At 61.3% G+C, this 27,700-nt stretch overlaps 1 protein-coding gene across 1 annotated transcript; it reads left to right on the top strand.

The window, feature by feature from the left end:
• The first annotated feature begins 3,046 nt into the window (after positions 1 to 3,046).
• PCNX3 (pecanex 3) lies at positions 3,047 to 27,649 on the top strand. The gene is made up of 35 exons (XM_074958061.1): positions 3,047 to 3,501; positions 5,757 to 5,953; positions 6,291 to 6,396; positions 6,889 to 6,928; positions 7,644 to 7,739; positions 8,448 to 9,836; positions 10,251 to 10,380; positions 10,685 to 10,854; positions 11,305 to 11,401; positions 11,927 to 12,062; positions 12,431 to 12,591; positions 12,943 to 13,096; positions 13,615 to 13,647; positions 14,044 to 14,215; positions 14,535 to 14,645; positions 14,960 to 15,051; positions 15,428 to 15,537; positions 15,860 to 15,965; positions 16,518 to 16,610; positions 17,206 to 17,356; positions 17,736 to 17,883; positions 18,413 to 18,590; positions 19,014 to 19,122; positions 19,804 to 19,933; positions 20,230 to 20,288; positions 20,699 to 20,914; positions 21,250 to 21,503; positions 21,915 to 22,145; positions 22,555 to 22,658; positions 24,382 to 24,529; positions 24,879 to 25,109; positions 25,196 to 25,470; positions 25,688 to 25,896; positions 26,171 to 26,574; positions 27,090 to 27,649. Exons 1-35 carry the CDS (start codon positions 3,349 to 3,351, stop codon positions 27,273 to 27,275), a joined length of 6,579 nt encoding a protein of 2,192 aa, XP_074814162.1. The 5' UTR covers positions 3,047 to 3,348; the 3' UTR covers positions 27,276 to 27,649.
• The last annotated feature ends 51 nt before the right edge of the window (positions 27,650 to 27,700 follow it).

Below are 27,700 nucleotides of genomic sequence, written 5' to 3' on the forward strand. Positions count from 1 at the left end.
CGGGTCACATTGTTACCGGGACAAAGGAAAAGGAACAAGAACGGAGACACAGTTCAGGAGTCCGACGAGAGTGGGGGAGGGGCTGGGAGCCAGGACGCCTGGGTTCTCTCCCTAGCTCTAGGAGCGGCAGCGGAGTGAGTTAGGCTGGGGGAGCTGTGAACCAAGACACCTGGGTTCTAGCCCCAGCTCTGGGAGGAAGTGGGGTCTAGTGCTTAAAACGCGGGGGCTGGGAGACAGAATGCTTGGGCTCTTCAGTCATTCCTCCCTGCACCCTTCTTGCTCCTGACTCTTTGCTCATTCATGAGTTGTCCAGAATTTGCTTTTTTGGGTTGTAGCAACAGTGAGCTCCCGCGCGGAGCTCCCCAGTCAGGAACTCCCCCATGGCAGTGCCCAGATAGGGACTCTGACACTGCGAGCTCCCCCCGATAGTGCCCACTGCTCAGCCTGGAACTCCGGAGCGGTGAGCTTCCTCATAGCCGTAGCCAAAATGGCCTTCAATGCAGTAAGCTTTCCCAGAAGCAGTTCCCGGCCAGGAAGTGGTAGGGAACTGTTGTGTGGGTACTCACTACCAGATTCATAAACCCATCCCCACTAAAGTCAGCAGTTCCCTTGGGAATGGCTTAGTCCCATGACCGTTTTCTAGAGGATCTGGGGAAATATTCTTGGTTTCCTGACTGCTGGGCCATGGTAAGCTTTCTGGGGCAAGGACTATCTCAGACTATTAGTGTGTGTATTACGATAGCGCTGGGCAGATTCTGACAGAGATCACGGCCCCTCTCCAACTGGATGCTGCACAGACCCTGACTGAAATCAGGGCCATGTTGTGCCGGCACTGTATAAACCTTAACCAAGATCGGAGCCCCCATTGCACTGGGCACTGTATGGACCTTGACCCCGTGGTGACAGCACTTGTCTGGGACTCAGCACTCCTGGATTTTATTTTTGATTCTGCCATTGATCTGCTGTGGGACCCTAGCTGAGTCCTTTCCCTCACACTATTTAGACTGTGTGAGCTCTTTGGATCAGGGACTGTCACTCACTTTGTGTCTGTACAGAAAGCTTTTGCTATTCATATAATAATCATTAACTGTCAATCCTCATTGCTTCCTGTTGGGGCCTGATCCTTAGGCATCACTCCATTGACTTCCCCTTATCAAGTGGGAAGGGATGAGGGGTATGCACCCTGCTTATTCCTAACCCCACTCACTCTGACCCAGTTTTCTATCTACAGTACACAAGAGGAGTCCCGTATGGAATACTAGTCTACTACTGCAGCTGGTTACAGAGTGACACCTGTAGCTTTGAGGATGGTACCAGGAGGCCTGGGTGGAGTTGTTCAAGCTCCACTGACAGCCCGTGATGGGGCAAAGAACACAAGCGTCTAACTGGGGATCACAGTTTATTGGCTGAGGCTCCATACATCTGGGGCAGCCAGTGCCCATCAGAGCCCCAGGTCCTACTCAGGAGTCTGGGATCCTGATGAAGCAGCAGTGAACATCCCCTGTGAAACGCCCCTGGGAACCTGGTAGGGAGCCAGGATGGACATTACCACAGCCTGGGCTACCAAATCCAGGCCCGTGGAGACTGCCAGTGCACAGCTAACCGGGCCCCATGGGCAGGCAGGCAGGCAGTCACCCGGAAGCCCAGACTGGTGCAGCTCAGCTCTCCCACTCACCACCCCCCCACTTCTTCTCTAGCCTACTATTTGGTTGGGAACATTCGAGCCCCCAACACACCCCTTTAACGCTTCCTCAATGCTCATTGGGGGACTAAAATGTAGATCAAACTACCCAGTCCAATAGGAATTAAATCCTAGAGAGAGCGCGAGCTAACGCCCGGATCATGTGCATGCGCAGTTCACCATCATGTATCCACCTTGGGGATCAGTTGCCCATTTACGGCCCTCAGTTTATGTGCGCATGCGCGTCTCCGAGCTCCTTAGTGCTCGAAGAACCCGATTGAGAGGGAAGAATGGCGGAGATTAAAACCTGCTGCGCATGCGTGCAGGAAGTTCCGTGAACTCTGCTCACGCGCACAGAGAAAATTTCTCATTGGGCCAAGGAGCGTGGTAGTAGTGCGCATGCGTATAGAGGAAACAATTCAGTGCATGCGCAGTGGTGCTTCAGCCGTTTACGGTCTCTCAGTTGACCCAAGCACCCTCACTTCCGCTTCCTGTGTGTGTGTGTGTGTGTGTATATATATATATATATTGCGGGGGTGATCGGCGCATGCGTGCTTCTCCTGCTGTTCCTGCTGCTTCCCGGGCTCCTCTTCCGGCCTCCCCAGTTTCTAGTTGGGTTGAGGTGCCGCGGCCGGGTGCCCCCTCCGCTCGGGGCTTCCGAACTGACCTCTGACCCCGGAAGTGAACCAGACCTTGGGTCCCCTTAGCGTTCCTGGGTGCCTGGTGGGCGCCGCTCGGGCTGGCTCCGACCCTCCTACCCTCGGGTTCCACCGGCTGCCGGGGCCCTTCACCCGTGGGGTCCCCTGCCCCCGCCCCTCGCGTTCCACCGGCTGCCGGGGCCCTTCACCTGTGGGGTTCCCCACCCCTGCCCCCTACCTAGGTCCCCGCTTGCCTGGGCTCCCCTGCCCCCCCAGTCCTCTTGCCTGGGTCCCCACTTGCTTGCCCCCCCAGCACTGATCCCCTGCCCCCACTGCACCAGCTACCCTCTCCACAGGGTCGTGCTTTCTCACCAGCAGTCCCCCCTCACCACCGTGCTGACCACTCCCCTTCCTGGGCCATTCACCTCACTGAGCTCCCCCCCTCCCCTCCCGGCCCCAGGGTCCCCATCTGCTGGGCTGCTGTTCAGTGGCAACAAGGCAGGTGCCAGCCTGTTCCCCAGGGTGCCCCTCTCCTATGTCCCCAGTTGGTCCCACCTCTACGTGAGCCTGCAGTCCCCTCCACTGGAGAGTTAGCTCCCTGTCACCCTACCTCCTTCCTTAGCCCCTCCACTGTTTAATTGTAATTTCCTTGTGACAGTGGAGATCAGCCCTCCCCAGCAATCATAATGGCATGAGCGGAGGGGGGTGAACGTGGAGGGAGGGAGGGAGGGAGGGAGGAGGCTTGTTGCCGGGGAGAGAGAAGGGCACCCCGGATGGCTAGTGAGACTTCACGGCAGCAGTAGCTGAGGTTCTCACGTGTGGGTGTGTGAGGTGCCCATCCCTGCTGGAGGAAGGAAGCCTGGTTTAACAGGGAGAGAGAGGTGGGCGTCGGTGTTTGGGGTCCCAGCCTGTGGATCATGGCCTTCAAGTTGCCTTGATGAAGGATATTGCAGGTGCAAGCTTGGTAGTCACGTTCCCTGAGCAGGAGGAACGGGCAGAGGGGGAGGAGGAAGAGGCACCGCCGTGGCCATGGGCTCGCAGGTGCTGCAGATCCTGCGCCAGGGTGTCTGGGCCTCGCTGACGGGCGGCTGGTTCTTCGATCCCCACCAGAGCACCTTCTCCAACTGCTTCCACCTCTATACCTGGATCTTCCTGCTCACCTTCCCTTTCTTGCTCTACATGGTGAGTCCACCTCAGGCCCCTCACTGCAGACTTGGAGTTAGGCTCCTGACACTAGTGCCAGTCGTGCATGTCACTCTTGGTAACCTGGGGTGTGGGATGCTGGCATTGATGCCCGAACTTGGGGTCCTGAGACACCTGACCTTGCATTCATGCCCTGGCATGATTTAGCATATGTCTTTCAGTAGGGCTTAGCACTCTGACCAGGGCCCCTGTTCTTCTGGGTGCTGTAAAGACACTCCTCACTGAGGTCGCCCCCTGCCCCATTTGTGCACAGACAGGCTGTGAGAGAGAGTCTCTGCACTGAAGAGCTCCCAGTCTAAGTAGGTAAAGGGTGGAAGGGGAAACTGAGGCACTGAGCAGTAAAGGCACTGAGCAGTAAAGGATGTGGCCCAAGGTCACCCCGCAGGTCAGTGGCAGAGCTGGGAGTAGAACTTGTATTTTTCTCACCCCGCTTCTCTGGCCCTGCTTTGCACTGAGCTGTTGCTCTGTAACCAGAGGGGATGATCCCCAGAGCTAACTCTTTCCTGGAGATGAGCTCCCCTCACCACTGAACTTGGCACAGAAATTAGGAGCAGCGTGGGGGACTCCAGGCGAGATGGGACTCTTGGTCCCTTGTTGTCACTGGGGGCTCTGGAACGCTGAGCCTTTGGTGGAGGGGATGATCGGCATGTTGGGTTCAGAGAGGGGTGATGGGTTTGTGTGTGCAGGGTTGGAGTGGAGTGCAGGATGCCTGTGTTCAGTCCTCTGCCCTGCCTTGGTGTCTCACTTTCTTCATCTGTAAAATGGGGAGATGATCTTAGCTTTGCTTGTTGTCGTGAGCTCTCTGGGGCAGGGACCGTCTGTCACTGTGTCTGTGCAGCTCATAGCACAACAGAGCTGTGGCCTTCAGTTGGAGGAGGGGTGGGGGGCTCCGGTCATGATTGGGGAGAGGGGTCAGAGCAACACCCAGCACAGTGGGGGCCCCTCAGTCTCAGTGGGGAGAGGAGTCTGTGTAGTGCCTGGAGCTATGGGGGGGGCACATTCTTGGTCAGGGGGTCCTTGCCTGATCTCTGCCTAGGGCAGTTGAGTGGTCTGTGTGGAATGAGGGTGCCCCTGACCTTGGCAAAGAGCAGTAAAGGGGTCCAGGAAGCTCATGATGTGACCAGGGTGCCCATTTTCAGTTGGAGGCTGGGGTGCTCTGAGCACACCTGCTGAGAAAGAGGAGGCTTGAGCTTGGAAGCAGTTCGTAGGCGCAACCATAACACAAACAAATAATGACAGGGCCTTGCTTGAGTTGCTGTTACGAGCACTGCCCGAGGCAGTGAAATCCGAGAGAACCAGAGCAGGCCTGGTACCAGCCCTCCCAATGCCATTCCCTGCCCTGTACCTGCACTGATTGAAATAGCCTGGCTGCGAAAAGAGCATTAGAAGCCACTTTCGCTCCTCTGACCCAAGGCTGGGGTGGGGGGCGGTGGAGGGCGTGTGGCAGATGCTGCAGGAGAATGTAGCCAAAGAGAACGGGCCTATTTTGAGAAACTCGCATGGTTTGTGTTGGGGAGAGGGTGCTGGGGCTCCTGGCACTGTGGTGTTACAAGTGGTAAATAAATATCAGCTTCACCTGAGTCAGGGAAAACGAAGGCACAGGGAGCACAGTGTTGCACACCAAGTCGGTGGGCAGCGCTAGGGATAGAGCCCTGGAGGCCTAGCTCCCAGCTCCTTGTTGTCACCCACTAGGCTGCACTGCCCTCCCAGCACCAACGATAAAACCCAGGAGTCCTGGCTCTGGTCCTGAGTGTTCCTTGGCAGCTGAAAACACTTAAAGCTGCTTGTTGAGATAGTGTTTAACAGAGGCGATGGCAGAGAAAGTGACCCCAACACCGCTGCCCCGGAGCTCTGTTACCAGCGTCCCCAAGGGGTCCAGAGACTGGGTGTATAGAGCCCATATATTACAACCAGAAGTATTACCCAGTGGTTGGGAGGCAGGACTCCTGGGTTCTATTTCTGCCTCTGGGAGTGGAGTGGGGTTCAGTGGTTAAAGTAGGGCTGGGGATGGCTGGGAGGCCGGGTTCTTTCCCTGGCTCTGGGAAGGGAGTGGGGCCTAGTGGTTAGAGGGGAGGAGGAGGAGGGCCTGGGAAGACTCCTGGGTTTAGCCTGACAAGTCATTGTCAGTGCCTGAGTTTCTGTGTAGCAGGCTAAGTAGGCTGAGGTCCCTGGTGGAGAGCATGGAGGCCACCTAATTGGTGCTAACCCCATGCTGTCCCGTCTCTCTCTGCTAGGTGCTGCCACCCAGCATGCTGGTAGCTGGCGTATATTGTGCGGTTATAGCCGTCTTCTTCACCACCATCAAGATCGTCAATTTTCGGCTGCACACCATGTTCGACCAGGGCGAGATTGTGGAGAAGGGCAGCTCGATGCTGGGGGATGGGGCCAAGGCTGAGGAGGGCACTGCAGGGGATGACAGCAACCTGGCCAGGTGGGTCTCCAGCATCTGGGGTGCATGGGTGGGGGGAGCAGTGAGGTCCAGGGCTGTTTGTACAGGGATCCTTCACCTGGTGCTGAGATACAGCTTCCTCTGGGGTGAGGTGTGGGGGCTGTTTATACAGGGATCCTTTACCTGGCATGGAGATTCAGCTGCTTCTCAGGTTGGTTCACTGGTCTTGCCTGTGGGGGTGGGTGGGGATATCAGGCATTGGGGGCCCGTTGGTCTGATCCCAGACAGCTGGTCTGTTTGCACTGCTCTCCTCTGTACTAGTATTAACTGTGCTCACCTGTCAGTGTGTCCATGCAATGCTCCCTCCCTCTCTCTGCAGAGACCCGGGCGGGGGGGTCGAGATGACGGTGTTCCGGAAAGTCAGCTCCACGCCCCCGGTGAGATGCAGCTCCCAGCACTCAGTATTTGGTTTCAACCAAGTCATGGTGAGTACTGGGAGGATCCTCTGGGCTTCCAGTTGCCTTCCTGGCTGGGAGGTGCCCATTGGCGATCTCTCGCTCCTGGAACACTGGGTTTCTACAACCTTCCCCAGCCCGGGGAGTTGAGGCGTGTGTGTGTGAGTGCTGGGCAAGGGGTCCATGTACAACCAGCCCCTCTGCCTCACCCCAGAGATGGTTGCATGTGAGTGGTGGGTGTTGGGGGTGGGGATCAGTGAGGTACCTGGCTCTCCCGTGGCTACTGCCACAGGCTCTTTGCAGCCTGAGCCTGGCGTTTGGGTCAGTTACGCTTGCATCAGGGTTTGTGGGGGGAAGTGGCTGCCCTGCAGCAGGGAGGCTAGAAAATCCCGTCCGTGCCCCGCAGGCCCCATTGGTGCATCAGGAGGGCTGGGCTTTGGGCCCTCTGCAGCGAAGGGCTCTCCTGGGCCTGCCTGGCTGCGGACGTTGGCATGTAACCCCCTGACTGATTCCCCCTCGTAGGAGCTGCTGCCCCACTTGGAGGACGCGGGAGCAGTGAGAGGTGAGTGGGTGGCTGGCTCCCCGCCCCCAGTAGCCCAGCTGGCCCAGTGCAAATGTTTTGCCCCCCACCAGTGTCCCTGACCCTTTGGGGAGCCTGGCCCGTGCTGTAGCTGTGGGAATTGCCCCTCTCCAGGGTGTTCCCTGATTGCTTCTTGCTCCTTAATATCCTGTCTTGTCTCTCCCCCGGCAACCAGAACCATAGAGTTGGGGGTGGATATTCCACTGACTTCCCTGCCTTGGGACCAGACTGGAGCAGGGGTTCCCTAGAGAAGAAAGGCCTCGTATCCTCTTCCCCACGCACAGGCCGTTCCCACCACCCTGGGGCTGGATCGGAGGCACCGCCCCCTAGAGGAGAAAGGCCCCATGTCACATTCCTTGAGCCACCTAGACCAAAGTTTCCCAAAGAAACTCAGACTTGCAGGTACCCAGGGGGCGCAGCTGCAACGTCTGTATATTGGTGCCCCTTTAAGGTGACTTGAGCCCCACTAGTTTCTGGATCCATTGTGGATATTGAAGCCTCACCCCACTGTCTGTGGGGGGAGCCTGATGGTGCCCTAGATGTCTCTAGCTGGTGGTGTAAGGTTGGGGGAGGGCAGCAGTGTAGGCGATTCGGGGTGGCGTGGGGTGTGAAGGGAGCAGGGAAGGCAGGTCTCACCTTGGGATCAGCTGCCCCTGCTCTCCAGTAATGCCTCCTTCCCTCTCCATTCACCCTTCAGACATCAAGGAGCTAGTGCGGGAGCAGGGCAGCAATAACGTCATTGTCACCTCGGCGGACCGCGAGCTGCTCAAGCGCGGCTCCCAGGAGAACATCAGTGGGTACCCTGCATGGGGGGTTGGGCTATACAGCCTGGGGGGAGCTCAGCTCCCAGAAGAATATCAATAGGTGCCCTGTGTTTGTGGGGGGGGAGCCTGGCTCCCAGGAGAACATCAGTGGGTACCCTGCGTGGGGGGGGGGGGGCGGGGGGCGGGGGCGGGCGGGCTGTATAGCCTGGGGGAGCCCAGCACCCAGGAGAACATTAGTAGGTGCCGTGTGTGGGGGGTGGGGCTTTACAGCGTGGCGGGAGCTCAGCTACAGGAGAACATTGGTAGGTGCCCGGGATGGGGGTGGGGCTGTACAGCATGGGGGGAGGCCGGCTCCCCCTGGGTGGGGGGGCTGTACAGCCTGCGGGGAGGCTGGCTCCCAGGATTCCTGGGCACAAAATGGAACCGGGCATCTCAGCCTCCAGTGCAGTAAGCAGCCTGGGAGCCACACCCAGGAAGGACCTGGGACGGGGGCAGCGTGTTACTACTGGAAGGAGTCTACTGCTTGGAGTGCAGGGTCAGGACTCCTGGGGTCTGTCTCCAGCCCTGAGATGGGAGGGGAGGAGGGTCTACTGGGTTGGGGGGGGGGACGGGGGGCTGCGTGTCTGGACTCCTGGGGTCTATCCCCAGCTCCTTGGTCATTGGCTAAGCATGGTGCCCTTCCTGTGCCTCAGTTTTCCTGCTGTGTGTGTAACCCATGTTGTCTCGCTCCCTTGCAGTTGACGACTTGCAGCTGGCCTCTCTTGGCCCAGGGTCCTGTGGTGAGGCACCAATGCCCCCTCCCAAGGCAGAGCCCCATACAGCTGGGAAGAAGCCACCCCCCTCACTGCCAGCTCAGACATCCATCCAGAGCACAGACTCCTCCGACCAGTCCCCCCTGGGCATGGGATCGTTGTTAGGGGTGGGGCCAGCGGTGGCGGGGGGTGGGGCCCCACGTCAGCTGCCCAGCAGCTGGCACGCCAGCGAGTCGGAGAGTGTGGGCGACACCCCCCTCAGCCCTCTGATCAAGAGCAGCCTGAGTGAGGAGCTGAGCCAGAGCTTCCTGAGCCTGGCGCTGCCCCAGCGCACCATCCTGCGCACCAGCAGCCGCAAGGAGAAGCGCCGGTCGGGCACCGAGTACAGGCCCCTGGAGGGGCGGGGTGAGCCCAGCGAGGAGCGCCCCCGCAAGGCCGGTTCCTCCGACAGCTGCTTCAGCGGCACCGACAAGGAGACGCCCAGCACCCTCAGCAGCTACCGCAGTGAGAAGACCAACTCCACCCACCTGGACAGCCCCTCCCTGGGGCCAGCAGGGGACGCAGCGCCGGCCCTGGACGCTGGGGTCCTGCCGGATGGCAGCGACACGGACGCACTCTCGGACAGCGAGCTGCTGCGTTCCCCTGAGCAGGGCATGCTGGGGGAGCTGAGCCTCGCCAGCCACACGGACGATACCCAGAACACCCTGGCCTCGCTGGAGACGGTGCGGGGTGATGGGGAGCCCTGGGAGGGCCCGGCTGAGCAGGTGGTGCGGCCCAAAGACCTGGCCCTGCTGCGCCCGGTGCACAAGCCAGGGCGCCGGCGCCCCTCCCGCAAGCACGGCGGGGGCAGCAGCAGCTTTGACAGTGGGTACGCACGGGACTATGCCCCCGTGCGCACCATCCTGGACAGCAAGGCATACAGCGAGACCTTCTTCGAGGATGAGGACTCGAGCGACGGCAGCGACCTGAGCCGTGCCTCCAGCCTGCCCTCCCAGCACAACTACAGCTCCGACACCTCCTCCAGCACCTCCTGCTACTCCCCGGAAGCCGCACCCCAGCGCCCGCGCCACACCCCCAAGGCCAAGCCGGCCCCCGAGGTCGCCGAGCCCCCCAAGCGCCCGCACTACGCCCAGCGCAGCGCCAGCACGGCCAGCGCCAAGACCCACGCCCGCGTGCTCAGCATGGACGGGGGCAGCGGGGACAGCAAGGCCGCTGCGGTGCTCACCGTCTCCAAGTCGGACCTAGAGGCCCGAATGGGGCAGCAGGAGCACTTTCCCCCGTGCCAGCTGGACTCGGGGGGCGGCACCCGCAGCCAGTCGGCGAACCAGCCTGGTTGGAGGGGGGAGCTGCTGGAGGAGGGGGCCGTTGGGGGAGGTGAGCTGCTGTGTGGGGCCCTGGCTCTGGCAGCCCTGGGAGCTGGGGTGAGGAGTGACACGCCCCTTCCCCCCCACACATGCGCACACTGTCCCACCCCAGCCTTCAGCCCCAGGGTCCTGTATGTGAGCCCACAGCTGGCATGGAGACAGGCCCAGGGACAGAGTGGGATTTAGCTTTTCTGGCCTGTTCAGTCCCTGGCCACGCTGCTGAGGGGCTGGGGTTGGTGTGATAGGGCCCCCTGGCCCATTCGGAACCCGGTTGAGACCCAGCACGCTCGTCTCACGGATGGGGCTGACTTGTAATCGTTATTGACCTAGAGCTGGATCGGAGCTAGTGCCCCCTGGAGGGGGTCCCCATTGGGTGGGGTGCTCTCAGTCTGGGGTTCCTGACAGCTCTTTCTCTGCATTGCAGCCGCCACAGGTGAAGAGGGGAGCAAGCGGGATCGGGCGAGCAGCATCAAACGCACCCAGGCCATGAGGCGGCGGCACAACGCAGGCAGCAACCCCACACCCCCGTCCTCGGTGATGGGGTCCCCGCCCAGGTGACACTTCTCCCCACCTGAGACACTGACGCACCGGTCCACGCAGACGTTCGCTCAGCCCCGCCCCAAACAGCCCAGAGTCTGCTAACAGCGTAGCACAGCCCCGTGCCCCAGCCTGGCCCGGGCACCCTGATCCTGACCTGCAGCCCCCTGCTATCCCAGCCCTGGGCTCCCCGCAGCCCTGCCAGAGCCACTCTGTCCTGACCCGCAACCCCCGGCTATCGCGGCCCTGCCCCTCTGTCTTCCTAACACTGCCTCCCCACCCTGTGCTCATGCCTGACAGCGCATCCCCCTCTCTCTGCAGCCTGCAAGACTTGCAGCGGGGCCGTGCCTCCTCCCACTCTCGGGCGCTCACGCTGCCTTCGGCCCTGCAGTTTGCCAGCTCCCTGCTGCTCCCGCGTGGTGCCATCCACGAGGCCTGTAACTTTGACGACACCTCCGAGGGCGCTGTGCACTACTTCTACGATGAGAGTGGTGAGTGCAGGTGGGCAGGGGGATTGCCACTGGTCTGCCCATTGCTTGCCCCGCCCCCGCAGGGGCCTTGGGGCTCGCGGGGAGGTTACAAGTGTGGCAATCTAACAGTGCCACTGCCCTGCCCTCCCCAGCTATGACAGTGCCCCCCAATCCCTATCCACAGCCCCCTGCTATCCCAGCCCTGGGCTGCTGCTGGTATAAATATTCTGCAGCCGGGGGGGGACGACTGCTCATTCCCCTGGGCACCCTCCACCTGAAGTAGAATCGGGGGGTATTCCCTTACAGAGGGGAGCCTGTAATTTCCCAGGGCTCTCCTGGGTGACATGGTGACTGTAGCCAGGAGTTGGTCCCATCACAGGGCTGTTCCTTCCAGCCCTATGGCTGTGGGGTCTCCCCTCCTCGCCTGCTACGCTTCCCCCAGTCTAGCTGGCTCCTTGCCTCCCCCTGCAGGTGTGCGGCGCTCCTACACCTTTGGCCTGGCAGGAGGCGGCTACGAGAACCCAGTGGGGCAGCAGGTCAGTGTGGATCACGTGACCAACAGCGCCTGGTGAGTGACACCCCCTTCCCCTCCGCTTGTCATGGCATGCTGCTCTTTGTCCCCGGCACCAGGGGGCACCAGGGAGGGGTGGGGCTCGGGAGAAATCACTGGCAGGGTCTGTGTTGCCCTCTGCTAAGCTGGGAGGGCCAGGTCAGCGGTTGGGTGGGAAACCACCAGGGAAACCCTGGGAGCTGCAGGGAGCAGGGCAGGGTCCCAGTAGGCGGCATTCTTACAGGTAGTTCTGGCCCCTGCGTGACTGTAAGGGGTGTTGTGCTGCAGCGTTGGGGGAGCCAGCGGGGACGCTCTCCCCTCACAGGCAGTACTTGCCCTAGGGGGCGCCTTGCTGCAGGGTGGGAGGCCAGCAGGGGGCGCTCCCCCCTCACAGGCAGTGCTGGCCTCAGTGTCCAGTGTGGCCCTAGGGGGCGCTGTGCTGCTCATTATGCAGTGGTGGAGCCATGAGTCCAGGATCTGGAACTGTGGTGAGGAGGGGGCTGCTTCCTTCCCTCACCTCCCTGCCCCCTGCTGCCCTTTCAGGGACCGGCATTCGCACTCCTCCAGCTTCAACTCCACCGACGTGCCCGAGGGGACGCCCGCCCTGTCGCTGCTGCAGCCACGCCCTGTGGTGCTGCAGGGCATGCAGGTGCGCAGGGTACCCCTGGAGATCCCTGAGGTAACGGGGGGTCAGTGCCCTGGGAGTTGGGCAGTGAGGAGGGCTCTGTTGGCAGATGGGGGGAGGTCTTGGTAGGGTTCTGATGTAGGGGGTTAATTTTGGGCCTGGTCTTTGTGATGGAGCAGGGTCTCTGCGGTGGGAGGCTCCCCGTTCGGTGTGAGTGGGTTACCCATGAGAGGGGCAGGATCTCTGTTGGAGGGGGTCTCGTGGGGGGCACCATTAGTTCGATTGGGTTTGCTGCATGGGGTGTGGTTTGCTGGGGGGTTCTGTGCTGTGTGGAGGGAACACCCCCTCATCATGGCTTGGTTTGGCTGTTGGTAGTCTATGGGCAGGGTGCCTGCACCCCACTGAGCCTGCTCTCCCCTCAGTTTGACCTGCTGGATCAGGAGTCCCTGCACGAGTCCCAGGAGAACACGCTGATGATCGAGGACAAGTCCAAGCCGCGGCAGTACTACAAGTACTGGGTGCTGCCTGGGCGCTGGATGCGGGTGCGCTACGACCGGCTGGCGCTGCTGGCACTTCTCGACCGGTCAGTCGCTCCCCATCCCCTGGATCAGCCCCATGGGCCCATCCAGCCTAATTACTACCCCCCCATCAGCCCCATGGGCCCATCCAACCGGACTACTGCCCCCCACTCCCCGATCAGCCCCATGGGCCCATCCAGCTGGTTTCCCCACCACACACACTGATCAGCCCCATAGGCCTGTGCAGCTTGGTTTATCTGTCCACTCCCGACCGGAACCAGCCCCATGAGCCCATCCAGCAGGCTGCCCAGGTTACGGCTGAATAGACTGGGGCCCTGGCAGTGCTGGGTGCCTGGGGAACCTGCTGGCAACTGCCAACAGTGGCTGATGCTGCCTTGTGCTCTGGGCCCCCCCAGGAACCGCCGGGTGATGGAGAACATCTTTGTGGTGTCTCTGGGGTCCTTAGTGGCCTTCCTGGGCTACCTGCTGCTGCTGCAGGGCTTCTTCTGTGACATCTGGGTCTTCCAGTTCTGCCTGGTCATCGCCAGCTGCCAGTACTCGCTGCTCAAGGTGAGAGCCCGCCTGTGTGGCCATGCCCTGTGGGCATTGCACAGCTTTGCCATTGCCCTGCAGTCCTCACCCACAGTCCCCTGCTATCTCAGCCCTGGGTGCTCTCCTGCTGCCCCAGCTCTGCTAGAATCGCTTAATCCTGACCTTCAGCCCTCCTCTGACAGTTCTCGGGGCACCCAGCACAGTGAGCCCCACTAGTACCCCTGCCTCCACGGTGAGGGAGTCTTGCCTGTGCCTGGCTGGTGCTGGCGCCTGGACAGCCCCAGCCTTTCAGCCACTCATGCACTATCCTCTGGCAGTGCCAGCCCTCTCTTCCCTGGCAAGCTAACAAGAGGGGCACCCCAGCCCTTTTGAATTGCTCCCCTGTGAGATCCAGTCCCTGACATCGGCTAGTCACAGAAATCCCAGCTCCTCTGCCTCCAGCGGGGTGCTGGGCCATTTTATTTCCCAGTCCTGCCCCGGTGAGCAATTACTGGGGAAACGGGCATCACTAAGATCACCTTGATTCTGTTTTTCAGAGCGTCCAGCCTGATGCTGCTTCTCCCATGCATGTAAGTGACCTTCCTGGAGGGGCTGCAGGGCCAGGAGGGGGTGCTCTCCCCTTGCAGTCAGTGCTGGCCCCCATGCACCAGTGCTGTGCTATAGGGAGCGGGATATTACAGCTCCGGGTGAGCCATTCCTCTCTAACCAGCCCTGCGCCCCATCCCAGAGGCAGCTGCATGTCAGCACCGAGTGCAGGATCTCTGTTTAAATGGGCCATGGAGTCCTCAGTGTAGTTTGGTGCCCGGCTCTGGAGCCTCTGAGACTCCTGGGACTTGGGGGTTTCTGGGAGTTGGGTGGGGGTCCCTTAGTGCCAGCTGGGAGCTAGGCTGCCCCCCACCACTGAGGTGTGGGGAGGGCCAGCCGCTTGACTGCTCCCATGCCCCTCACACTACGCTCTCTTGCAGGGGCACAACTGGATCATTGCCTACAGCCGGCCTGTCTACTTCTGCGTGGCCTGCGTGCTGATTTGGGTGCTGGACTTGTGCGCCCAGGCTGTGCCCATCCCACCTGTCACCTTCTATGGGCTCACCCTCTTCTCGACAGATTTCTTCTACGGTGCCCGGGACGTCACCACCGGTAAGTGTGGGGCACCAGCCAGGGGTAGGGGGCACCGCTTCTCCGTGCCCTGCTGCAGCCTTTCCCTGTCCGGGGGTAGAGGGCACCACCTCCCCTTGCCCTGCTGCAGCACCCCTCAGCCAGGGGTAAGGGGCTCTGTGAGTCCGCAGTCCCCCGGCGAGGAGTTAGGGGGTGCCATGCAGGTTTCTCTGTGGACTCCATTCACCAGTGTGAGGGGGGTTCCCTCTCTAAGTAGGGGTGGGGGCAGTCCCGCTCTGCAGTGGGAATTGGGGGGTGGGGGTCACTGATTTAACCCCCCGATTTGTGGTGTCCTTCACAGTCTTCACCCTCTGCTTTCCTGCCATCTTCCTCTTCGGGCTCCTGCCCCAGGTCAACACCTGTCTCATGTACCTGCTGGAGCAGGTGGATATGCACATCTTTGGCGGCACAGGTACGGCCCAGATGCCTGGATTCTGTCCCAGCTCCACAGGGGGAATGGGATCTAGTAGTGAGAGCAGAGTGGGGCTGGGAGCCAGGACTCCTGGGTTCTGTCCCAGCTCTAGGAAGGGAGTGGGGTCTGGCGGGTTAGAGCAGGGGGCCTGGGAACCAGGACTTCTGGGTTCTCTAGCTTGGCTGGTGTGTTGCTGATGCTGCCCCGTGTGAGTGCGAGTGCTGGGCAGCAGGTGGTGTGTACGCAGGGCCTGGTGGGGGCAATTGGGGGATATTCCCGTGCGACACTGACCCTGCCACCTCTCTGCTTCCCAGCCGCCACCAGCCCCCTCACTGCCCTCTTCAGTCTCCTGCGTAGTCTCCTGGTCGCTGTCCTCCTCTATGGCTTCTGCCTCGGAGCCGTTAAGGTACCTGGGTGCATGGGGGAGGGACTTTCCCCTCGAGGGGGCGCTGTCTCCGATCCAATCCTAGGATGGGGGACTGGCTGCCTCAGGGGTGGGGAATGGGGGCCTTTGCCCTCTAGGGGGCGCCAGCTCCCATCTGGCCCTGCGGTGGTGGGCCAGGGTGGCGAATGGGATATGGGGCCTTTCCCCTCTAGGCAACCCCAGGGTGGAGGACTGGCTGGCTCCGGGTGGGCAGAAGTCTCAGAACTCTAGTTCCGTGTGGGCTGGGCTATGGTTTAAGGTGCAGTGCGATGTGTGAGTGCTGATGGGCTGGGGGTTCTGAGGCTGGGGAGGGGTCCCCCTGAACCGGGACTCACGCTCTCTGCTCTCTCCTCTCCAGGCCCCTTGGGGTGACCAGCACGTCCCCGTCCTCTTCTCCGTGTTCTGCGGCCTCCTGGTCGCCCTGTCCTACCACCTGAGTCGCCAGAGCAGCGACCCCACTGTGCTGTGGTGTGTACCCCAGGGCTGGGGGAGGGCCAGGCTGGGCTGAGGCATCTTTCACTGGGGGGACTGGGAGCCAGGGCCCCCGGCTGCTATCCCAGCTCTGCTGGGGTAAGCAGGGGCGGGGCTGGGAGTCAGGACTCCTGGGTTCAAGCCCTAGTTCTGGGAGGACAAAAGTTTGTCCTCTGTCCTGGGGAGTGGGGTAGGCGTATGCTCTGTCACGGGGATGCCAGGCTGGGCCCCTTGGAGAGGGGCTGAGGTGTCAGGGGCCCGCCCCCAATGCTGCTCCTGTGAGGAGGGAATGAACTCCTATAGCCCCCCTGCCTTCTAGGTCCCTGATCCGGGCCAAGCTCTTCTCCGAGTTTGAGAACCGAAGCGTGGAGAATGCGCCAGCCGAGATCCGGGACCCACTGCCTGAGAAACTGCGCAATTCCCTGGTGAGGGGGGGCGGGGTAGATGGTGGGGCTTATGGGGCTGGGGATGGGTGGGGGAGGGGGCATGTGGCTGGGGCAGAGGGCGGAATAGGGACTGGGTGTGGGGGGGCGGGGATGCTTGGCTGTGGTTACTGGGGGGGGAAGCGACAGTGTGTGGGGGAGGGGGCACGTGGCTGGGGTTACGGGGCAGGATAGGGGATGGATGGGTGGGGATATGGAGGGATGGGGCATAGGTGGCTGGATATGTGGGTGCAGGGCACATGGCTGGGAAGACTGGGGCGGGGGTAGGGGACTGCAGCCTGCATGGGGCGAATTGGAGAGAATGGAATCAGCTGGTGCCTGGATTAATGTGGTCAGTGGGGGCACATGGCTGGAGGTAGGGGGGCATGGATGGTTGAGGGGTTACATAGGGGGAGGGAATAAGGACTAGGCATGGCTGGAGGTGGATGGTGGGGGCCCATGGCTGGGCATAGGGAGGCTCGTGCATGGCTCTGCTTGGAGGGGTGCATATGGCTGATGGCTCCAGCTGCTCCCTCTCACCCTCCTCCCCCACAGCGGGAGATCCTGCACTCGGACCTGGTGATGTGCGTGGTCATCGCGGTACTTACCTTTGCCATCAGTGCCAGCACCGTCTTCATCGCCCTCAAGGTACCGCCTGGGTCGAGAGGGAGGGTACCGCCAGCTGTGGGGCTCCTTGGGCAGTGTGGGGCCATCGCAGCTCATGGCAGCAGTGGATGCTGGAGGGACAGGCAGAGGGCACGGCAGCTTGGTGGGGTCAGAGACTAGGCTGTGTCAGGGTCCCCTTGTTGGTAGTCTGTGGTGATGCTAACAGCTGAGAAGGCAGAACAAGGAACCCTGGTGCCCAGTCTCTACCTGGTCTAACTCACTATACCCCATTCCCCTGGCAACGCTGGGGTAGAACCCAGGAGTCCTGACTCCCACCATCTCCTGCCCTGACCCACCAGACCCTAGTGCCCTGGCAGTGCTGGGGTAGAAGCCAGGAGTCCTGGCCATTACGCCAGCCTGCTTCTCTGAGTGGACCATAGAGGGAGTTACAACAAGCTGGGTAGGGGTGGGAGTCATTGGGGGGTGGTGGCGGCTGCTGTGAGTGGTGGGTGGCAGCTGGGTAGGTGGAGTGGGGGGTGGTTTGGGAGAGGAAGGCTCTGGGGACCTGTGTGTGGGGTGGGCTGTTTGGGGGCGGACGGGGGTCCCGTCAGGTGCCCTGATCCCTCTGGGCCCTCAGTCTGTTCTAGGCTATGTGCTGTACGCCCTGGCTGGGCTGGTCGGGCTGCTCACCCACTACCTGCTGCCCCAGCTCCGCAAGCAGCTGCCTTGGTTCTGCTTCTCGCTGCCCGTGCTGAAGCCACGCGAGTACAGCCAGTTTGAAGTGCGCAGTAAGTGCTCCTGGGCGTGCCCGGCAGGAGGCGCTTTCCCCCTCCCGCTCAGCGCTGGCCCCAGTGCCCCAGGATGATGCTGGGGGGGTGTGCTGTAGGCAGCAGGGGAGAGGGGCTACTGTCGCCAACGCCCTAGTGCAGTGCTAGTAGGGCGACTTGTTTTTCTGGAGGTGTGACAGAAAACATCTCAGCGCGGGCGAGGGATCCCTGAACAAACCGCCCTGCCCCCCACCCCAGGGGTGGCTGCATCTCAGCATGGGGTGAGGGATCGGCTGTTGGGTTTGGGGTTCACTGGGACTATCTGTGCATTAGAACCATGTGCTGTCCCTGGGCTGGTGCCTTCTGGTGAGTGCGGGGAGTAACCGCGTGTCCCCCGCAGGCGCAGCCCAGCTGATGTGGTTCGAGAAGCTGTATGCCTGGCTGCAGTGCGTGGAGAAGTACTTCATCTACCCGGCCGTGGTGCTCAACGCCCTGACGGTGGATGCCCACTCAGTCAGTGCCCCCCACCAGGACAAGATCTGCATCTAGTAGGTACCTGCAGCCCCTTCCTGGGGCTCCACCCCCTGCAGCACCTCCCTGGCTACGGCTCCCCCTAGTGCTGCCTCAGGGAGTCCTCCCTTTCCCAAGGAGCAGATCCTTGCAGGGTCCTTCTGCCTCCCACCCTCCCTGGGGCTGAGTCGGCAGCACACATCTCGGCCCCACCCAGCTCCCCCCGCTAGTGGCGGTGCTGTTCAGACCCAGCAGGAAAAGCAATTGGGAGCAAGAACTGGATATAGCGCAGGAAGGGGGGCCTGGAACAGCAATAATAGGCAGTGAGAAGCTGGCCCTCGCAGAGGGAGAGTTTCTAATCTTCCCCTTCATGCAGACAGGTGGGGAAGTAGAAACTCACAGTTGAAAAGGGGAGGGGTTGGAAACTGCTCCTTGGTTAGTTTTTAGCATTCTGCTCCCGTCTAACTAACAGATCTAGGAAAGGGGACAGGGCTCCCTGCCCCACACCTGGCTGGGCTGGTGGTTACATGCTTGGGTGCCCCCTAATATTCTCCCTCTTGCCCCCAGCTGCCGCGCACTCCTCATCACCGTGGCTGGCATGAAGCTGCTACGCTGCTCCTTCTGCTGCCCGCCCCAGCAGTATGTGGCACTAGGTTTCACCGTCCTCTTCTTCCACTTCGATTATCGGCGCTACTCAGAGGGCTTCCTCATCGACTACTTCATCATGTCCATCCTCTTCAGCAAGGTGCCCACACACCCCTTGGCTTCGCTGGCGCCCCGGACCCCACGTACCCAGAGTGACTTTGCCCCCTGCTCTTCTTCGTGGACCCACAATCCCCTGCTTCTGCTGCTCAGCAATAGTCTGCCTCCCACACGCCCTGGCACTCATTCCTACTGGTTTTTCTGCTGATGTTGTGCAATAGGTACCAGAACTGCCCTGCCCAGCATGATCCTGCTGTCTGAGGATCCCTCAGCCTTTGAGTCTCGCAGGGAGCCTGAGGATAGAACCCAGGCATCCTGGCTCCCAGTCCCCCCGATCCACTACACCCCCGTCCCCTCCCTCCCAAACTGGGATAGAACCCAGTGGTCCTGGCTCCCTGTGGCTGAGCTGGGATCTGTGTTGCGTGACATATCTCTCTCTCTCCCCCCCCCCCACTTCCCCCCCCAGCTATGGGACCTGCTCTACAAGCTGCGCTTCGTGCTCACCTACATCGCCCCCTGGCAGATCACGTGGGGCTCGGCCTTCCACGCCTTTGCCCAGCCCTTCGCTGTGCCCCGTATCCTTGGGGAGCTACCTGCGGGTGCCCCAAGCTGTGGGGCAGGGCAAGGGCTGCATGAGTTGCTGGGAATGTGCATGGGGGAAACTACTGGAGGGGGGTATGAGCCAAGGAGTGTTGGGCGGAGGGGAATTACTTAGGGGGCTTATGGGATACAAATGAGGGAGTCTGGGGAGGGGGGCTGTGGGATAGTGGAGTGCTAGTGGGATAATAGTGGGCGGTAGTTGGGCAGTGATGGGACGTGGACCACGGCGGTTGGGTTGTGGCAGGACAGGGTGCCATGGCTTCATGGTTGTTGAGCAGCGGCGGGATGGGGAGGTTGGGCAGGGTGCCAGGATGGTTGGGCTGCATTGGGATGGGGCACTTGAGTGGTTGGGTGGTGGCAGGATGGGTCACTAGGGAGGTTGGGTGGCGGCGGGACGGGGCAGTTGGCCAGGGCACTTGGGCGGTGGCGGACGGGACACCAGGGCGGTTGGGTGGCAGCAGGATGGGGTGCCATGGCTCTGTGATGGTTGGGCGGTGGCGGGACGGGGTAGTTGGCGGGGCAGCGGCAGGGCAGTTGAGCGGGGCACTGGGGTGGTTGGGCAGCAGCAGGGTGTGGTGCCATGGCTCTGTGGCAGTTGGGTGGAGGTGGGACGGTACACTGCGGCTCCACAGGGGTTGTTGCCTTGACACCCCCAGACTCAGCCATGCTGTTCGTGCAGGCCGTGCTGTCGGCCTTGTTCTCCACCCCACTCAACCCATTGCTGGGCAGCGCTGTGTTCATCATGTCGTACGCCCGCCCCGTCAAGTTCTGGGAACGCGACTATAAGTGAGTGAGAGACGCCTTCTCCCAGCCAGCAGGGCCACTTGCATCCCACCACACCCCTCGCTGCAGGGCCCCCTCACATCCCGCACCCCACCTAGCCAGCTTCCCTCTCCTTCATGGCCCCCCCACTGGGTCAGCCTTCCCCATCCCACTCTCACACATGTTTGGCCAGTCTCCCCCCCCGCCCAGGCTGGCCCCCTCCTGGCCTAGCCAAGAGCTTCAGGGGGCCACCCCAGGTGGGAAACCTGTGCAGGGGTCCAGTGGCGCACTGTGCTAACCTGGCTCTCCTCCTTCCCCAGCACAAAGAGGGTCGACCATTCCAACACCCGCTTGGCCACCCAGCTCGACCGCAACCCAGGTGCGTACCCAGTGTGCCCGCTGAGCCCCCACCTCTGCCGTGTGCCCAGGGCCAAGGGGACTGGGCTCCCCTGCCCAGAAAGTGGTGGCTGCAAAGGGAGAGCACAGCCCACTGAACGCCCTGCTGCATCCTGCTCTCTGCAGCACAGCCCCTAGCACCACGATGGAGACTTAGGACCAGTGGTGAGTGCAAGGGGAGAGTGCCCTCTGCTCTGTGCAGTGCAGCTTCCCCCTAGTGAAGTGCTGGGGCTTTGGGGCCAGCACTGACAGTGAGGGGGGAGAGCTCCAGCTACTGAGCCCCCCACTCCCTGCAGCACAGCGCCCCCTAGTGCCATGCTGCGTCAGCACTGACTGCGGGGGGAGAGCGGCCCCTGCTGAGCCCCCACGGCCTCCACTCCCTTTTCTATGCAGGCGCTGATGACAACAACCTGAACTCGATCTTCTATGAGCACCTGACGCGCTCCCTACAGCACACACTGTGTGGGGACTTGCTGCTAGGCCGCTGGGGCAACTATGCCACTGGTGACTGCTTCATCCTGGCCTCGGACTACCTGAACGCGCTGGTGCACCTCATCGAGCTCGGCAATGGCCTCGTCACCTTCCAGCTGCGCGGCCTCGAGTTCCGGGGTGAGGGCTGGGCCCTGGCTGAGGGGAGTGGGGAGCCTTGCAGTTCTGGCCTGGTTAGGGCCCTTCTCACAGACCCCATTTACCCACAGCCCTCTAGTAACCTCACTCATACATTCATAGCACGTGCCAGGTCTCCATCAGCCCACGCAGCCTGGTACCCCGCCCCACCCCCAGATCAGGCCCATGGGCCTACCCAGCCTGGTACGCCCCCATCACTCCAGATCAGACCCACAGGCCCAGCCACCCCAGTGTCCTGTCTGCCTGTTCTCGTCCCGTGGCGGTGGGTTGCCCTGAGGGAGTCCCTGGCAGCTCCGCTCACCCCCCGCCCCCCACAGGTACGTACTGCCAGCAGCGTGAGGTGGAGGCCATCACGGAGGGTGTGGAGGAGGACGAGGGTTGCTGCTGCTGTGAGCCGGGCCATCTGCCCCATATGTTGTCATTCAATGCGGCCTTCGGGCAACGCTGGCTGGCCTGGGAGGTGGCGGCCACCAAGTACGTGCTGGAGGGGTACAGCATCAGCGACAACAACGCCGCATCCATGCTGCAGGTCTTCGACCTGCGCAAGATCCTTATCACGTACTACGTCAAGGTGTGGCGGCCGGGGCTGGTGTGGTGCCTGGGACAGGGAATGGGGGCAGGGCCTTGAGGATGAGGCCAGGGGCCCAAGGCAGAGTGCAGAAGGCAGATGGGGTGGGGGATGGGGCAGAGAGGGTGCAGCTGAAGGGTAGAGGGGGTGGGAAGACCCATGGGAGTTGGGGGCAGGCACAGGCAAGAGAGGAGGGGTTGGGAGCTCAGCAAGAAGGGCTAGAGGAGGTGGGGGTGGGAGGCAGGGAAAGCTGCAGTGCGGGGATGGGGAGAAAGGCCAGGAAATGGGACCCGGGGCTTTCCCCCTCTAGTGGGCGCTGGCCCTGATCCGTCCCCAGGCTAGGGGATTGGCTGCCTCACAGAGGTTAGTGCCAAAGTCTGTGCTCTGGACGTCTAACTCTTCTTGCCCCGGCAGAGCATCATCTATTATGTGACGTGCTCATCCAAGCTGGAGGAGTGGCTGGGGAACACGGTGATCCAGGAGGCACTGCGCCCCTGCACCACCCCCAGCTACGCCGACAGTGATCCCACCTTCAACCTGAACATCGACGAGGACTATGACCCCCGCATGGCCGGTGTCACCCTGTCCTCCTTCTGCAATGTCTACCTGGACTGGATCCAGTACTGTGCCGGCCGCAGGGACAAGGTGGGCACCTGGATGTCAAGGACACTGGGGATCTGGCTCAGCTCTGGGCGGGGAGTGGGGTCTAGTGGGTTAGAGCGGGGGGGGGGGGGGGGCTGGGAGCCAGGACGCTTGGGTTCTATCTCACCTCGGGGATTGGGGAGGGGGGTCTAGTGGGTTAGAGCAGGTAGGGCTGGGAGCCAGGACTCCTGGATTCTATCCCAGTTCTGGGAGGGGAGTGGGGTCTACTGGGTTAGAGCAGGGTGGGGCTAGGAGCTGGGACTCCTCGGTTCTATCCCCAGGACATGGGGCAAGTCCTACATAGGAAGCTGCGGGTCTGTTAGAAGCAGGGGGTGTTGCGCTCCATGGTGGGTGGGGTTCCTGTCCTGTCCTCTCCTCCCTCCCCCTCACAGCTGACTCTCTCTCCCTGCAGCCCATGGACAAGGAGTGGGACTCCCCGTTGGTCACCCTCTGCTTCGGGTTGTGCATCCTGGGGCGCCGGGCACTGGGCACGGCCTCCCATAGCCTGTCTGCCAGGTGAGACAGCCACTCCCTCATTGCCCCCGCCCACAGCATGTCTACCAGGCAAGAGAGCCCCTTCCGTGGCAGTGAGGCCTGCCCCCAGCCTGTCTGCCAGGCAAAATAATGGAAAAGCAGATACGGGGTTCGTTTAATAAAAAATGGAAGGCTGGGAGTATAATTACTGCTAGTCAAATAGGTCTTGTCAAAGAAATGTGGTTTTGTTCGGTGATGAGATGGGTTGATGCTGTGCAGATGTAATAGACTGTTGTACGGTGTTCTGATAACACACGAGCGCTGTGCAATATCAGTAAAGCCCACGTTCAATGGCTGAATCTCTGGCTGGCTGACAGCTCTCAGGAAGTCATCGGGGGGACTGCTCACTCAGTGCTGGTGGTTCTGTGGGGATCGGTTCGAGGGCACACGCAAGTCAACATTTTCACCACTGATTCATAGCTTCCCAGGCCAGCCGGAACCACTGTGATCATTTGATATGACCGGCTGTATCACACAGGTCAGAAGAGTTCCCCAAAATATTCACTAGAGCAGAGTTTTTAGAGGAAACATCCGGTCTTAATTTTAAAAAATGGCCAGTGATGAAGAATCCACCACGACGCTGGGTAAATTGTTCCAGTTCCTCACTGTTGAAAATGTATACCTTATTTCCACTCTGAATGTGTCTAGCTTCAATGTCCAGCCACTGGACTGTGAGACATTTCTCCGCTAGATTGAAGAGTCCGTGATCAGTATTTGGTCTCCCTGTAGGTACCTACAGACTGTGATCAAGTCACCCTTCTCTTGGATCAGGAAGTAAATATAAAATCACTGCTGATAAAATCTGTGCGTAGCACAAAGATGGGTGAAGTGATAAGGACAGGACAGCCCTGCAGAGCTATCAGGATCACTTGATAAGCTGGGCCTATACAAACAAACTGTTTTAATACAGCCCGGTGCAGAGATCTATACCCGGGGTGAGGAGTGCAGGCCAGACCCCACGGAATGTGGGACGGCGTCTTGGCAGAGCCCTGAGGGACCAACAGCTCAACATGAGCTCCCAGCACAACGCTGTGGCCAAAAGCGCCAATGCGGCCCTTTGGTGAATGAACAGAGGAATAGTGAGTTGCAGCAGGGATGGGTTTTACCTCTGGCTACGGCATTGTTGAGAGCAGGACTAGGGTACTGCGCCCTGTTCTGGGGGCTGCATCTTAAAGGAGAAGCTGGGGACGGTGCAGAGAAGAGCCACAGCTGTGGTTGGAGGACTGGAGAAAACCCCTGCAGGGAGAGAGTGGATGAGCGCCATCTGTTTAGTTGATCAGAAATGCGATGGAGAGGTGACTTGATCGCTGTATAAATACCATCCCTGGTGAACCCCCAGGGTCCAGAGGGCCTTTTAAGCTAGTGGGGGAAAAGCAGGACAAGAACCGGTGTCTGGAAGCCGACCAGATGCTCTCCAATGAGAAACAAGACCCGTGTTTGCCAGGGCGGGCGATTGACCATTGGAACAAACACCCCAGCGCAGGGGTGGAGTCTCCATCTCCAGTGCAGGCAGTACAGGGGTGTCTGGCCTGGGCTGTACAGCAGGGCAGTCTAGGCCATCCAGTGGTCTCTTCTGGCCTGGCATGCCATGAATTTGTGAGACACACACACACACACACACACACACACCCCCCTCACTGGCAGGACCCGGCACAGCCTGGCGACCAGATCCCCCACCCCCTGCTGAGCCGTGCTATCCCTGCAGCCTGGAGCCCTTCCTGTATGGCCTGCACGCCCTCTTCAAGGGCGACTTCCGCATCACCTCGCCCCGCGATGAGTGGGTCTTCGCCGACATGGACCTGCTGCACCGCGTGGTGGCACCCGGCATCCGCATGTCACTCAAGCTGCACCAGGTACCACCCCTGCCCGCAGGCCCTGCCCCTAGGGCAGATGGGCAGTGGGTTCCCCCTCCTCTGTGCCCTAAGGGCCACGCCTGGGGGAGGGGGCTTGTCCTGTCACCTGCCTGCATGCTAGGGAATGGCTTGGGGACAGTGGTGACTGGCTGGGAGAGAGGGGAGGGCAAGGAGTAGGGTGGGCTGGCCTGCTGGCAGGGAGGGGGTTGGAGCACTGGGAAGAAGGGGAAGGGTAACCCTGTTAGCTTGTTGAGGGAGGGGAGACGATCCTGCCCTATGCTGGAGAGGAAGGGTCTGGAGGTCAGAGGGTTGTAACCCCCCCTCCGTGACCCTCCCACTTCCCACCCAGGACCATTTCACGTCGCCAGACGAGTACGAGGACCCGGCCGTGCTGTATGATGCCATCACAGCCAACGAGGAGAAGATGGTGATCTCACACGAGGGCGATCCCGCCTGGCGCAGCGCCATCCTCGCCAACACGCCCGCCCTGCTGGCGCTGCGCCACGTCATGGATGACGCCAGTGACGAGTACAAGATCATCATGCTCAACAAGCGCTACCTGAGCTTCCGCGTCATCAAGGTGAGACCCCCCCCAACCCCCACTCCCCTCGCAGAACTGGGGCGAGAACCTGACCACCCCTCACCCTGTTTTCTCTCCTTGGCCAGGTGAACCGGGAGTGTGTGCGAGGGCTCTGGGCCGGGCAGCAGCAGGAGCTGGTGTTCATGCGGAACCGCAACCCAGAGCGGGGCAGTATCCAGAATGCCAAGCAGGCTCTGCGCAACATGATCAACTCGTCTTGCGACCAGCCCATCGGCTACCCCATCTATGTGTCGCCCCTCACCACCTCCTACGCTGGCAGCCACCCCCAGCTGCGCTCCCTCTGGGGCGGCCCCGTTAGCCTGCACAACATCTCCACCTGGCTCATCAGCAGCTGGGAGAGGTGAGCGCTCTGGAGCTCCCTCCAGCCAGTGCTCCTGCCCCGCTCCCCACAGCACCCCCTGCTGGGAGAAGCCAGGGCTGGAGTAGCCGGGAGCTCCCCCCACAGCCAGCGCTCCTGCCCCTCTCCCTACAGCGTCCCCTGCTGTTGAGGCCGGGCCGGCTAGCCGGAATGCAGTGCTCTCCATGAATTGATACCCCTGTGCCTCATCTCCTCACAGGCTACAGAAGGGCTGCGGTGCCGGGTGCAACAGTGGTGGGAACATTGAGGACTCGGACTGTGGCGGAGGCTCCTCGTCCATCAGCAACAACCCTGCAGGGCATGGGCAGCAGGGGAGCAGTGCCCCAGGCGGGCCGAGCATGGGCATGGCCATCCCGGGGGCTTCAAACCCCCAGGAGCCACCCGTCACCACTGCCCAGCCTCAGCCAGGTATGGAGACCACCAGCAGCAAACCTCCCTGCTCTGGAAGAAGTGGGGTGTAGGCACAGGCAGGGCCCATCTGTGCAGTGCTGGGGGGTGTTTTGGGAGACCTAGTGGGATGAGCTGGGGGTGCCAGGCTCTCTCTCAATGGTGGGGGTGGGGCTATCTTGCTGAGGACTGGGAGCTGGAGCAGGGGGGTGGGGTGCATGCCAGGGCCATAGGTGGGCTCAGGGTAGGGCTGTCTCAGCCATGCCAGCTCTAACTTTCCCATCTCCCCCACCAGGGTCGGAGCAGAGCCTTCCACTGGGCCAGAACTGGGTCGTGCGGCCGGTGCCAGGGAGCCAGGTGGAGAGCCGACGCGAAGCCCCCCCTGCTGCTCCCTGGGTGCCCGCCCAGCGCCTCTCTGGCAGCCAGCTGTCCTGCACCAGCTCGCTGGCCTCCATGGCCTCCCAGCTTGAGGGCACAGGGCCAGGCCGGGCCCCCCTGCCGCTCCCGCTGCCCCTACGGCCAGCGCTGGGCACCTCAGCTACCTTTGCCTATGAGGGGCTATGTGGAAAGTGGAGCCTGCCTGGCCGCAAGGGGCTCAATGGGCTGGGGGGGAGCGAAGGAGATGCCTCCCCAGGGACCCCCGCTAGCACCGGCACCACCCAGGGCACACCCCCCCGGGGGGTCAGTGCCAGAGCACAGGTGAGAATGCCCCCCCCCACCCTGAACCTCAGAGAAACCCCAGCCCCTGCCTGCCTCCAATGGGAGACCCCACCTCCCTCCTCCACACCATGTGGCCTAGGGGGAGCTACCTTTCATTCCCCCCCACTCCCACACCCAGGGCACCATGGATGGCTGACCCCCTCCCCCCCTTAGGGGCTGTGCATGCTGCACAGAGCTCCCCTCCATATCAGACACGGCTGTTTCTTTGTGCGTGGTGGAATCACCCCTGCACACACCGTGCCCCCACCCAACAGGTGGCTCAGGCCAGCTCTGGCAGATCAGCTTAGTGCTAATGGAAAGCCCTTAAGCCGGCTTGGGGCACCCGTGTGACGCCCCCGCCCCTACAACAAGCCGTTTGAAGGGCACCTGGGATTAGTTGCAGCTCTGATGTTCCCCACCTCCACCAACCCATTCTGTCCTCCATAGGGCCCCATCCTGGCCTGTCCCCCATTCCCTCCATCTAGCCTGTAACCCGTCTATTTCTTTTCCCACAGCCCTCTGCGCCCCTGGACTCAGGCCCTCTTGCCGACACCATGGAGGCTGACTCCCCCCAGCAGCGCCCCCCACTGGCAGAGCCAGAGCAGCAGCAGCCCGGCCCGGGTGCCCTGCCACCTGAGTGGGGCCGACAACGGGAGAAGGAGAGCCCCGCTGCCCAGCCGCTCCTGGAGCACCAGTACTGAAGGGGTGGGGCAGTGGGAGCAGCCATTGTCCTCCCCTCCCCCCATCGATATCAATGGGCTGGTCCCACCACACAGTGTCCCCTTCCCCCCGCCTTCAGGACCCTGGACAGCAATAAGGGGGCTAATGGCTCCTCCACCTGCCCCTGCCTCCCCCCACCGGACTCTAGAAGGGACCCTATGGACAACAGTACTGTCCCCCTGTAGTGGGGGAGGGGCAGAGACTCAGCTGCCCCTCAGTCTCAGTACTGCTCCCTTGGCGCTGCCCCCTCAGCGCTGTATTTAAGGGGGGTTGGGGCCTAAGCGAATAACACTATTTTTGATTTTTTTTTTTGATGGTTTATTTTTCTCTGATCCTGGATTTTTGGTTGATACAAAAAATTAAAAAAAAAAAAATACAGGAGAAAAAAAAAAAAAGCAAAACACCC

This window comes from Natator depressus, chromosome 7, assembly GCF_965152275.1.
Source record: "Natator depressus isolate rNatDep1 chromosome 7, rNatDep2.hap1, whole genome shotgun sequence".
NCBI classification, from domain to species: Eukaryota; Metazoa; Chordata; order Testudines; family Cheloniidae; genus Natator; species Natator depressus.